General features: G+C 52.4%; 5 protein-coding genes across 5 annotated transcripts; 3 read left to right on the top strand and 2 right to left on the bottom strand.

The window, feature by feature from the left end:
- Nucleotides 1–2,798: 2,798 nt before the first annotated feature.
- A1O3_05888 (uncharacterized protein) lies at nt 2,799–3,167 on the top strand (the record flags this gene model as incomplete). Its single annotated transcript, XM_007736008.1, has 1 exon — nt 2,799–3,167. The coding sequence occupies one exon, from the start codon at nt 2,799–2,801 to the stop codon at nt 3,165–3,167; it is 369 nt and encodes a 122-aa protein (XP_007734198.1).
- A 664-nt stretch (nt 3,168–3,831) lies between these two features.
- On the top strand, nt 3,832–6,148 carry A1O3_05887 (uncharacterized protein; the record flags this gene model as incomplete). The annotated part of the gene is made up of 2 exons (XM_007736007.1): nt 3,832–3,885; nt 3,950–6,148. The coding sequence occupies 2 exons, from the start codon at nt 3,832–3,834 to the stop codon at nt 6,146–6,148; spliced, it is 2,253 nt and encodes a 750-aa protein (XP_007734197.1).
- A 644-nt stretch (nt 6,149–6,792) lies between these two features.
- On the bottom strand, nt 6,793–8,414 carry A1O3_05886 (uncharacterized protein; the record flags this gene model as incomplete). The annotated part of the gene is made up of 5 exons (XM_007736006.1): nt 6,793–7,643; nt 7,709–7,846; nt 7,892–8,231; nt 8,280–8,297; nt 8,349–8,414. 5 exons carry the CDS (start codon nt 8,412–8,414, stop codon nt 6,793–6,795), a joined length of 1,413 nt encoding a protein of 470 aa, XP_007734196.1.
- A 1,513-nt stretch (nt 8,415–9,927) lies between these two features.
- A1O3_05885 (uncharacterized protein) lies at nt 9,928–10,807 on the top strand (the record flags this gene model as incomplete). The annotated part of the gene is made up of 4 exons (XM_007736005.1): nt 9,928–10,108; nt 10,174–10,202; nt 10,253–10,387; nt 10,439–10,807. 4 exons carry the CDS (start codon nt 9,928–9,930, stop codon nt 10,805–10,807), a joined length of 714 nt encoding a protein of 237 aa, XP_007734195.1.
- Nucleotides 10,808–11,136: 329 nt separating this feature from the next.
- A1O3_05884 (uncharacterized protein) lies at nt 11,137–12,618 on the bottom strand (the record flags this gene model as incomplete). Its single annotated transcript, XM_007736004.1, has 1 exon — nt 11,137–12,618. The coding sequence occupies one exon, from the start codon at nt 12,616–12,618 to the stop codon at nt 11,137–11,139; it is 1,482 nt and encodes a 493-aa protein (XP_007734194.1).
- Between the last annotated feature and the right edge of the window lie 482 nt (nt 12,619–13,100).

Below are 13,100 nucleotides of genomic sequence, written 5' to 3'. Positions count from 1 at the left end.
AGAAGCAGGTTTTCTCTGTATACCTAGGCAGGATGCCGAAGACTTTGTCGCCTCCTCCATTCAATAGGAGACGCCCTGATTCGAGCAGAATCTTTAGCCTCCTGCAAACTTATTTCTCGACCGTGTGGCGCCTTTTATCCCTGCTACCATAGCGGTGAAGAAGCTGTTCAGCTGTGTGAGGGGACTGCTACAAATTCATGTCCCGGTGCTCTTGTTTGGAAAAAGGATTTTCCTTCCACTCCCTTGCCGCCCTCAATCAATTCCTGTTCGGCTCGTGTATCACAGACTTCTTGACCTCGAGATACCGGTGATCTGTTGAACAGTATGAGCGACCACACCCCTGAACAACATACCCTTACCATCACGGTCACTGGCAACATTGCCGAGACCATCAAGACTGGAGGGTATCAGCCTATTTTGTTTCATCCTGACTCCAAGAAGGACTTTCGTTCTGGCGACCCAGCATTGGACGCCAAAGTCTATGGGCCAGATGACAAAGGAGGAGGCAAGCGAAACTTGAGCCTGAGAGTTGTGCCTTGCTAATTCATTCTCATCCAGACTTTAAAGTCACCTTCTTAGCTGACCCCTCTCCCCCCGTAAACTACTGGATCGGGTATGCTGATGGGGACAAGATCATCAAGCGTCAAATTCAGCTTGGAGAAATGTTCCAGATACCACCACCAGGACCAGGGGCTGATGGCAAAGAGGCACCCCTTGAGAGACCAAAATGGGTCCCGACAGACGCATTCGGTGTTTGGAATACGAAACCCGCCACAGTCCTGCTCTTCAAGAATTTAGCGACTGCGCCAGATCAACCTTCAGAGACGCCATTAGGCAAGGGACTTCCAGTCTTCGTCCCTGGTCATGCTGTATTGCGCCCCTCAAAGAGAGCAAACAGAGTGGGGGTGTACTTCAGCATCAAGACAGCAGATACGGATGATGATTTTTCTGCTGAGGATCAGTCTGAGCCCTTCATTGCCGTATTCCAGGATCCGACGGGGACGCCCCCGACGTACACAGCGGCAATTACATACGGCGATGCTGGCTGGACAGTTACTCCTGCACCAGTTACTCCCGCACAACAACAAACACCATGACCACAACCACAACCAACACCACCTCCACCACCTCCACCACCTGAGGTTTAGTGAGGCACATGATGGAACTGGGGGAACAAACAGCTATGTGAGAGAGGACTCCTGGACAACCCATTCGAAATGATTGGTGTTACTGCGATTGTGTTTTTTTATCTCTGGAGGGGTACAGCTTACCATGATAATGGATCACTATTTACCTAGTATGCTCGGACTAATCTCTCTCCATGCAACCCCATGCACCTCATCTCTACTCAGTTGGGTTTGAACGACTGCTGACGTAGGATAAAACTATGAGGGGCGAAAGAGGCGGCCACAGGGAACGTCTAGATAGGCTCAACCCCGCCTTAAATCTTTGGATGGTGATCTCTGCTAAGCCTGCCTCGGGGACCCAAAGCTAAGAGATTTGGGCTTCGGGGCGCACTTCATGTCTAGGTCGTGAGGGATAAGGGGAGTGCTGTACGCTGGGTAATACCAGGTACACGTAGAACTGCAGGTGTGCAACTTGACCGGACTCGGCCTTAACCTAAGCCCTCACCGGAGGAAGATGCTACGCAGCACACTACACGCACCAGCATATAGTCGGAGTAATTAGGTATGGAATATGGAGTACGCTGAATGCGTATGTACGGGGTAGCAGGTAAGCGGGGTTGCTCACCTCAAATTTGACCTCGTTCGTGATGCTGATGCTGATTTCAGCTCCCCATCTAGAACATCGCCTGATGGCACTCCGTACATCACCTGGACAGTCAACTTCGCTTCGAACGATTCGACCAACGGACCTCCGAACAATGAATGGCTAGCTGGAATCTCTGAAGATGCATCTTTTCTCGCCCAGCTCCTCCGGGGGTCGTCGCCAACCTGGTCGAATTGCAGGGATCATATCCCTACCATCACATCACATCACAAGGCACCTCAGCTCGAACCTCAGACAGCCTCAACTCAACGAACAGGCCAAGCACCCCGTGTCTACACCGCATCCTTGATGATTCTGTTTTGTTTTCCCTCCGCTTTCGTCATCCAACCCTTCCGTCATTGGCAGCACGGCTTCATTTACGGGGGTTCGCATGGCCAGGGGGCCCTGAGATTTGACTGCTTGAAGTAGCTGGGGATTGCACCATTGGCCATTGCAGCTGCACAGAATTCTTGACAAATGTGGCGCCATGATGCACCTCTAAAACCCTGGACAGTTACGAGCATTCTTGCAATCCCGTGTCTCACACCAGCTCGTTCCTGTAGGTGTGCCCCCCTCAAATGGCTTTGAGGGATGGACTTCAGCCACGCCACCTTCTCGATTCAACCTTGAATTGCCAGCAACAATGGATCGTTGGCCAGGTTTTGACGTCTCAAGCTGATTTGGAGCTACATTCTTTCGAAGGGTGACCCTCAGCGACACCACCTTGGCCCTTCCGAATGGGATGGATCATCCTATGCATCCATCTCGAAAGTGATGGCAGCTGAGGAAGACGCAAGCCACCTGAGGCTATGAGCACGCGCGATGAAAAGTCCATCTTCAAATCGATCGCTCGAAGCTATAAGTATCCCTTCTCCTTACTCCATCTGCTCATTACTCTTCTTCCTTCAGGAGTATTCCATCATTTCATTCATACTCATACTCATCAGCCTTGACCCATCCTGGACTTGCTAAAGAAACTTCTTGTGCCTTTAAGCCTTTCATCAGAACGCCCCACCATCACCAAAGCCATGGCACCCGGTCCTGTGCCTCTCCCGGCGGACGACCTCGTCGCCATCTACGATACGTCTATCAAGATACTTTACTTGTACGCCAGAGGCAAGTGGCATTCTGCCAAACTCATCAGCTTCAACCGCCTGGTTCTGGAGGGAGGCTTGAAATATGCTTTCGAGGCCTTCGCTGGTGACCCGGATACCGGTCCTATTCCTACAGAACCGACGGAGAACAGGTTCGCCGAAGGACTGCACATCGACTTGACCAGCGAGCACTTCCATCCCGAGGACGTTTTGATCGAAACTCGTGAAGAACTCGAGAACACCGATGATCCCAAGATCAAGACCAACGTGGTCCCGATTGTGTACATTCCTATTATCCAGTGAATGGGAATCGGCTGGCGAGCGTGCGGACACGGGTGGATCAGCAGCGGCTGGACAAGATGACTCGACCTAGGTAATAAGATCATATGGCGGAGTGAGAAGCGGCGGAGAGAGATGTCGGTGTTGATCACGGAGAACTAGGCCAATCAAATGAAATTTCCCATCGATATATCCTACTCATAGGCCTCAATGCGCGTATGTGCCTCAGCGTATGTGCCTCAGGTTGTTTTCCGACGTGAGTTCCAAATGATACCAGGAACTCAATACTGTGTTTTGATACTGCAAACGCTAGTCCTATACTGGTAAAATGGTAATATGGTACCCTCTAGAACTACCAGTAGGGTCTAGTGCAAGACTTTGCTGGGACCGCTGTAACTCTAACCCCAAACCCTTAGTACTGTAGTAAACCACTAGCATCAATCAGGTATCTTGCGCGGAGTTGTGTGGAGTTGCGCGGCCGTCGACCAAAGTACAATAAAAAAAAGTTTCCTACGACTATCGGAGTATCGCATCACCAGCACCTGCCTCATCCCGCCTGCGCTTCTGACACTCTCCGCCCGATAGAATACTACCTACCAGGTACTACCTAGTATATACTCCGCTCTACGCTCTCTACTGGCCTGCTTCTCTATGTTTCTTGACTTCGTCTTGTATATCTTCTCCTAGTATGCCACCTCATCATCAACGCCACCACACACTGAGCCAGGGATTGGACAAAGAGGTATTGAATCCCTGGCGACCTTCCCTCCCTTCTAAAGCCTCTCCATAACCAACAAGATCCACAGGTATACCAAATCGTCCGCAAGATCATCGATGAGCGCTCGCAATACGGCGACCCCTCCACCAGCCGCGTCTCTTTCGCCAACGTCTACGACACAATCAAAGGATCGAATTCGAGCCTGAATCGCAGGCCGAAAAAGTTGTTAGAAGACAGCATCGGGCGGGTCCTCGAAACGATACAGCAAGATACAGAAGCCGAGTCTGATGATTTTGACGCTTCCCTTGCTCAAGCGGTGCCGCAACAACAGCAACAGATACCGGCGTCCAACGGCCTGAACAAGAGCATTGTGAAAGCCTGGGCAAGACGAGAGGGTGGACAGGATACTATGCGCTCCGAACCATCCGCATCCGCATCCGCGGCTAGTCGCCGCCTTCCGAATGGCGAACCATCCCAAAAGCGCCGCAAACATACGACTCCATCAATTGACACGTCTCCTCCGACCCACGTCTCGCTCAACTCGATGGGCGGAGTTGACGCCGTGATCAAACAGCTCAAAAAGCTGCTGGTCATACCTCTGATCCACCCGCAGATGTATATGTCGAGCAAGGCCCAACCACCGCGAGGAGTCCTCATCCATGGCCCCCCGGGGTGTGGGAAGACGATGATAGCCCATGCTTTCGCAGCGACTTTGGGGGTGAACTTTATCTCCATTTCCGCGCCCAGCATTGTGTCAGGAATGTCTGGCGAGTCGGAGAAGGCGTTGCGTGACCATTTTGAGGAGGCGAAAAAGGCCGCTCCTTGCCTGCTCTTCATCGATGAGATTGATGTGATCACGCCCAAGCGCGACTCGACAGAGCGTCAGATGGAGAAGCGGATCGTCGCGCAATTGATGACGCTTATGGACGACCTCGACCTCCAATTGACGGATGGAAAGCCCGTGATTGTGTTGGCTGCTACCAACCATCCGGACAGTCTCGACCCTGCCTTGAGACGGGGTGGGCGCTTCAACAACGAGATTAACATGGGTGTGCCGAACGAGATTATGCGCGAAGAGATCTTGCGGGCCTTGACACAAGAGGCAAATCTTGCTGGCGATGTGGACCTCTCCCTCCTCGCCAAAAACACTCCCGGTTATGTGGGCGCAGACTTGAACGATCTTGTCTCCGTGGCCAGTACTACTGCGATGGAACGATGTTTTGATGTTCTACAAGCAAAGTCGGAGCCGTCGTCCATGGACCTTGATGTGCCGCCCGAGGACTTCACTGCGCCGGCATCGTCTGAAGTTGCCTCGCTTTACCAATTGGTCAAATATATGCGAGAAAACCCACCAGAGCCAGGTAGCAGCATGACAATAACCTCTCATGATTTCATGACCGCACTTGCACAAGTTCAGCCCTCGGCCCTGCGAGAAGGCTTCGCCACCATCCCATCCACGACTTTCGATTCTATCGGGGCTTTGAAGAGCCATATCAAAGAGTTGGAGAGGGCCATCATCAATCCGATTCTGAAACCCAAGGTGTACAGTGAGTTAGGAATCACTCCTTCCTCTGGCGTCCTGCTGTGGGGCCCACCTGGCTGTGGGAAAACGTTGCTCGCCAAGGCATGTGCAAACGCGAGCCACGCCAATTTCATCAGTGTCAAGGGTCCCGAGCTGCTCAATAAGTATGTCGGTGAATCGGAGCGTGCAGTTCGCCAAGTCTTCAACCGCGCCAGATCCAGTGTACCAGTCATCATCTTCTTCGACGAACTCGATGCTTTGGTTCCCCGACGCGACGGCGGCACCTCCGAGGCGAGTGCCCGCGTAGTCAACACCATGCTGTCCGAGCTTGATGGCTTTGGCCATAGTCGAGACGGAATCTTTGTTATTGGTGCAACAAACCGGCCTGACATGATCGATCCAGCAATGTTGAGGCCCGGTCGTATGGATACCAAGTTGTTCATCAGACTCCCCGATGCTGAGGAGAGGGTGGATATCCTACGAACCTTGTGCAAGAATATGGACTCCCAACTCGTGTTTGACGAGTCCCTTGCCGCCATCGCGCGATCAAGCGAAGGCTACAGTGGCGCTGACTTGGAATCCCTATTACGTAGAGCCGGATATGCAGCTATCGACCGCCTTGAACACTCCATTTCCGTCGACTCCGTTGCTGCCAAAATATGTGCAGCAGACTTTGAGGCAGCGAGAAACGAGGTGACAAGGAGTGTCAGCGTTGAAGACGAGAAGCGTTATTCAAGGCTGGAAGAGAAGTGGGGGAAGAATTGACATCATTCGCTCAGCAGGTCTGGTCCAAGAGGATCAACTCAGAACAAGAGTTGGAAAGCAGACAGAGATTCATCGTGAACTCGCCTGAAGTTATGTTGTGTGTTCATCCTCCAGTAAGATAAACCTTAACCGTCAAAAGTACCTAGAAAGGTTCGTGGTTCTCTATCAGAATAGGCTTGGGGGGAGCCCTGACTAGATAGATGGATGGTAGAGATGGGGCTGGGTAAGACGCCGTGCCCAAGTCTGGCTGTATTTCGAAGCTACAGTGAGGTACAAGGAGGAATTGGAAATACTTTGTGTACTACCCTATATCACCCTATGCGGAATGGATCATGACACCCACTCGATGCCACTCTCTGCTGCGTCGCCTGACTAACTCTTATACTGCTTCCACCTTTCTCCGTCGCAGTAAGCAGGATTTGACAGCATCCTGCGCTCCAAGTGAAAACATCTATATCCCAACTAATGTTGACCTTGGAGGAGCGGGAGTCTCAAAGCAAAGGCGAGACGTCGCAGCACCTTACGGACCTGAATCCCGGACCGCGATCCCAGCCCTCAGCTTAGGGAAGATCCAAAGCCTCAAGAAGCATATTCCAACAGCATCTTAGCATCCGCAACTGGAACTCGAAGCAACTCAGAGTGACTCAAAAAATTGGCAACCGGAAGCTCTCGTCACTGAGCCTCCGACTTTCTGTTGAGCTCCGACCACTGGCAGGGTTCGATCGAGAAAGTTTTCGCAGCTTGTTAGGCTTGTTGGCAACTTTCACGTTCTCCGGCCACAGACCAAACTCCTTTACACTGGGTCCCCTGGTCAATGTTCCGGCCGGTAATACTTCAAACCCATCGTTTATCTTCCGAGTCCGAATATTTGCAATGGAGATAGAATCAGTTGGTGATGTTGGTGAGCTGGTGGCGCTGGAGCTAATGGATGATTTCGGCGTGTGCGAGGACGTCTTGGAATTAGCGTCACTCCCAGTAGACGACGTTGGAATGTTCACATCAAGTTTTGCTTGAGTCTTCTGTGTCCATGACGATGGCGGAGCTTTAGTAGGAGGCAGTGACTCCACGAAGGCGCGGAAAGGCACAGGTCGTGGACCCTCCCTCCTCTGTGCTTTGCGTGACAGTCGCTTTCCCAGCTGCATGCTGTCTTCCATTCTAGCAGGCCAGGATAACGCACGAGCTGAGTAAGAGTCATTTTCCTCGCCGTCCGAAACAGAAGGTGCCAGAGGTGTAGTGAGAACCAGATCAGTATGTCGTCGATCTTTGGGCAATAGTTGTCCACTTTCTGCAGCATGAAACTGCCGGTGCGCTTCCATGCGTTCAAGGGAGTGAATATCAGATTGGAGATCTGCCCTCTTATAACCTAGCGAATTCTTTTGTCGACTTCCGATCACAAATCGACGTCCTCCGGAAGACGGCTGATCGGAGCATGGACGTAAATGCATCTTGGACGGTGAGCTGCCTGGTATAACTTGTGTCACAGGAGAGTGGACGGCTGTGTAACCAATTAGCGGTCTGAGCCATGATGTTGAGTGGCAGTCGGAGCATGATGCTGTTTACCTGGTACAGTCCCCGCAGACTCAGAACGAATGTGTGGCCCATTGTAGCTGATGATCAGGGTCTTTTTCTTCCGCTTAGAGGACGAGACTCCGGCAGGTAGCTCCATCATGGCCGTGTAATCAGTGACTGGATCTCGATCTGCAAACGTCAGTATCTGGGGGCAGAGCTGTATTGAGAGCCTACCACCGGTTGCTGCCAGGCCTATATCTGCAGGGTCATAGAGACAGTTGGACAGTGTGGAGGAATCCTCCTTGGGGAGAGCTGTTGACTGCAGAAAAGTAGTCGCACGATCATGCTCGACTGGATCGTAATTCAGAGGAGTGACATTTCGAGAGTTCCAGACACCTTCGACCTCCGAATCCTCCAACAGAGCACGTATGCCGAAAGGGATGTCATCGCTTGATCGGCTCACAAGGGTTACTTCTCCCCTTTCAGCTTCTTCTTCGGCCGCTCTTCTCTCTAGCTTGATGTTCTTTCTCCAGTTCCTTAGCTTGACACAGAACCCAGTGATCAAGGTTATTGTCTGAAGACGGGTTAGAACTGGAATCGAGAGGGTCGCGGGAGAACAAACCAGCAAGCCGCCTAAAATCTACAAACTCGGTGAGCGCTGAACAAGTGGGATCAATCTAGGGAGACTCACAATAGCTAGCCGCGCCCATGTCGGCCACTCCACAAAGAAAACGCCATCTGGAAAGAGAGCAGTCATGCTGATGGACGAACATAAGGTACGAATGCTACAGGCTGGGAAAGATGAAGACTGGCATCCCCATGTCTGTAGAGCAATGGAGACGAGCACCGCACAAACGATAGAGCAGCTGTGGAAATGGCGAAGTGCAGCGCAAGAGACAGAGTAGAGAGAGAGGCCAAGCGAAAAGAGAGCAGTGTCGCTGGCGATGTTAGATGACGGCAGCACTTGCTTGAGATTGGTACATGGACGACAAATTTGCATCGCAGTTTCCATTTCTCCCAGCTCAAGATGAATAGCAAGCAGCGAGAACTAGAAGATGAATGGATGAACCCAGAAGGGCCGCCATGGCATTTAGGAGAGTGAAGGGAGCATCAATCAACATGAGTCTTCCAGGTGAATGCGAAACTTGCCTGCGCCTTCAATACTGTCCTGCAGCTGGCCGATCCCACCGCATTTTGAACCTACACTTTCCCCTATGTCAACATGCGTGTCCAGAGCAACCAAAACAACCTTTCATGCACTCGGAGCAAGCAACTTGAACCTGCGATGATCCTTTAGAAGACACTCATGCCCTTTGGTACACAATACTATCCACGCAACGCGGCAATCAGACTGGGGGCGACCGAGAAAGACGGCAGGGCGCATGACATGTCAGGCACAAGGAGATGACAAAGACATGTGGTGCTACACGTCGACGGGGAGACTGAGAAGAAGAGTAGTGGCAAACACCACAGTACCTAGCACGTCGGCTGGAGCTCGAGTGGTGAACGTACAGTACATCAACTTCAACATCAACTTTGTGCAGTCTTCATCTGCCAACAAAGAGACTAGCCAAAGGGCCACTGGGGAGAAAGAAAAGGATATATGGGGACCTGGGCAAATATCTCTGTCTGCTTCCACCTCTATCCAACGTACCTTGCATGAGAGGAGAACGCAGGGTGCCGCAAGATACTGTACCTGACACACTGTACGGAGTACCTTATGCATTGATGCAACGGGTCAGGGCGCAAGCAGCACGCCACTAGGCGAAGTTTGGCTGACGGGCATTTGACAAAGCTAAAGCGACGCCTGTGCGCCTCGGGCCCAACCCATTGGATTTGATCAATCGTATGGACTATAGGAGCCTGGAGGGCTCCCAAGGCTTTCCGATCGGCAGAGAAGGGCCGCAATAAACCCAATAAGCCCACCCACCACGTCCAACACTGCCGGGCTTCCCGGAAACAGGACTGTGATCATACTCCGTGTTCGTTGACGACCTAATTACCTAACCTTGGTGTAGTAGTAAGTGAGATATGTACGGATAGTATGTATGGCGGAGATCTTCCTGGTGGGCAGCTTCCTCCAAGACCTCTTCCCGCGCTGAATCTTAAGCCGTCACCACCATCTCTGGGGAATGCTACTTCTTTTCTATCACATCGCACGTATTTTCCTTGCGAAGCAAACAGCATTTCCTTTTCCACCTTCGACCTCTGCATGATCCTCCGTCGATAGATTTTACAGCGCACAACAATAGAACCGATAATCGCCCACCATGCCTCCCTTTCGCATGCCCTTTTCCTCCAAGCGACCCATGGTCACCACCGAGCCTGTCGACGAAAACGCCCGCCCGACCTCCAACGATGGGCATGTCACCAGCCCGTATAGGGACAAACCTTCTGTAGCACTAGGAGTGAAAGAAAGACGAGAAGCACCGGATGAATTCAAATTGAGCTGTACGTGCCATACTGCTACCCCGCCAAACAAACACACAAGCACACCCGGACTAACCATCGACCAGCCGTCAATGACAGTGGTGAATACCTTCCTGTAAGCAGCACAAGACGCATGCAAGATTCCTGCGATTGACCATTATATAGCCATCACCCACCGAGAAAAAGTCCTTCTGGGTCAAATCCCCGGTCTCTGGGAACAGCAACCACCGCAGTTGCTTCAACGAGAACGAACCCTTCTCCATTTCCCGTGAATCCTTCGAGTCGTACAGACGTTCTTTTGTAAGTATCGAACGCTTCCACACAACAGGTCTCTGTCTCACGCCGAACAAGGACATTTCCGGGCGATCCCCTATTGTACAGACCGACAGCTTCACCTCGCGCACATCATTAGACTCGAGACCCTCAACCCGATTCCCTACCCGATCCACGTTCAACAGCAGTACGTTTGAAGAGCCCACGGCCGAGGAAGGGTTTGAGGACGTCAAGCTGAACGAGGAGCCCAAACAACAACCCAAAAAGAAAAGCTTTCTGTCACGATTTGGCGACTCCAGTGGCGACACCGGATCTGTCAAGGAAGACGGAAAACATCATTTCCATCTGCTTCCAGGACGGAGACGAGGTCAAAGCGGCACAGGCGACGAGTTGGGAGACATGCCTCGACCACAGAGTAGTGGTAAAGCGGAAGTGGTGGTACGGTAGGGACGATCTCTCTGGTTCGAATTTATCTTTTGAGGGCATGTATTATGAGCAACTACTATGGGAAAGGACTTTGGAACGGGGGTTATTGGCCAGCATCGGGACATCGGGTTAAAGCACGGCATCTGGACATTTCCGGCGACGAACCTTCGTACAGAAAGAGACGAGCTTGGATACGGAATGCAGCAATTGGGAGTACGACCGAATCTGGCTATGAGGTCTTTACTGGCTGCGAGTGATGTCTATTGACCAGCAGCAGAGTAATTCTTAATGTCCAAAGACTTTGACTCACGCGCCGTTATCTGTTGTCGCCTCAGCGACGCCGTGGTGTTTCAATATGGCGTCTCGACTTTGTTTTGGCCAGACTCGTCTGCAGCATCATCAATGTCTTTCTCCAGCCGATCATAGGCCAACTTCACGACATGGACAATCTTCCTTAACTCATCCTCTGTCACGTTGTATGGGGGCGACAAGATGGCATGGTCTCCTCTACTGCCATCCACGGTGCCGGAGCCAGGATAGACGGCTACACCAAGTTCGAAGGCCAGGGATTGAAACCGGATTCCGAAGCCTACTGCGGGAGGGAACGAGGCGCGCGTGGCCTTGTCCTTGACAAACTCGATCCCCCAAAACAGACCTCGTCCGCGGATATGGCCTACATACTTGGCGTGTTGGAACGTTTCAAGGAGCAATGAATGCAGAAACTGGCCTCTGAGGGCGCAGTTGTCGATCATGGCGTCCCGTCGGAGGATCTTCTGGACCGCCAGCGTGGCTGCACACCCGACTGGGTGCGCCTGGTACGTGTGGCCGTGATTGAAACTGCTCGTGCCTTTTTGCAGGACGTCGATGATCTTCTTATGGACGAGCATGCCTGCAATGGGAGAGTATCCGCCCCCGAGACCTTTGCCGATAGTGACAATGTCCGGGACGATATGCTCTTGTTCAAACGCGAACAAAGTGCCTGTGCGACCCATGCCACACATGATTTCGTCGAGGATGAGGAGAATGGAATACTTGTCGCACACTTGTCTGACTCCCTTGAAGTAACCGTGGGGAGCTGGGGTGCAGCCACTCGTGGCACCAACCAAGGGTTCCGCAATGAAGGCGATGACTTTCTCCGGGCCGATGTCCTGCAAATGCCGGTCCAGCTCCTGCACCAGTCTTTCGGCGAACTGCTCCTCTGTCTCGCCTTGCTTCCAGTTCGAGTACTGGTAGGCGTATGCCGGAGTCATCCAGCTGACGGTGTCCAGCTGGAAGCAGGCGTAGGGTGCTTTCCGCGGTAGATTACTGCCGACGGTCATGGCGCCGATGGTGGTTCCGTGGTAGCTCTGTCTGCGCGCCACGAATCTGGTCTTGTCCAGTTGGCCCAGCTCGAAAAAGTACTGTCGAGCCAGCTTGAGGGCCGCGTCCATGGCCTCGCTGCCACTGTTGACAAAGTAGGCCTTTTCCAGGCCGAACCGGCCTCCACCGTGAGGCCCGTCGATCAGATGCCGCGCCAGCTGTTCCGCTGCCTCGGTCGTGTAAGTCAGCGAATGCAGATAGCTCACCCCCGTATTCATTTGTCGCGTCACTGCCTGCAGAACTTCGTCGTTGCCGTGACCTAGACACGTAACAGCCGCTCCGCCGCAGGCGTCCATCACCACTCGCCCGCTGTCCAGGGTCAGGTAAATGCCTTTCGCCGAGCTGACCTTGTATGGCTGTTGATGTAGAGAGCGATGGAGTAAGGCCGGGGGAGTCACCGCGGCGGCGGCGCCTGGACCTGAGCCTGAGCCTATGCTCTCGATATCTTCGCCATGGTGGTCGTTGGTCGACATTTTGTCAAATCGAGTGTACGGACACGGATCTTATTCAATCGATATGTCGCCGAGGGGTCGATGTGAAGTGTGAGATCCTGAGAGGAAAGTCCTTTGGAGGTACGGATACTCAACTACATACCTTACCCCAGTATCTCGACCGACCCAGGCAGCAACAGTGGCTATCTCGACCGACTCAGGCAGCAACAGTGGCTCCCGTACGAGTAGGCAGCATAGCATCCGCACTGGATCTGCTGTCCACAATCAAGTGTCTCCAGTATTATGATCAATTCGATTCGACTCCCACCTCGACGAGTCGGGCAAGTCCGTCGGACTGGTTGAACCTAGTATCCGTACATGATATTTGATTTATTAGTTAGTAGTCGTCCCGTAGGTGGTCGTAGTAGTTTGGGTAGTAGTAAAGGTACGTACGTAGTATGTAGGTAGATACGGCAGTGTCTGTACTCTGTACTCTGTACCATCCGACAGTACCGGAGCTACAT

This window comes from Capronia epimyces (genome assembly GCF_000585565.1).
Source record: "Capronia epimyces CBS 606.96 chromosome Unknown aczIQ-supercont1.4, whole genome shotgun sequence".
NCBI classification, from domain to species: domain Eukaryota; kingdom Fungi; phylum Ascomycota; class Eurotiomycetes; order Chaetothyriales; family Herpotrichiellaceae; genus Capronia; species Capronia epimyces.
This window is presented reverse-complemented; position numbering and strand designations above follow the sequence as displayed.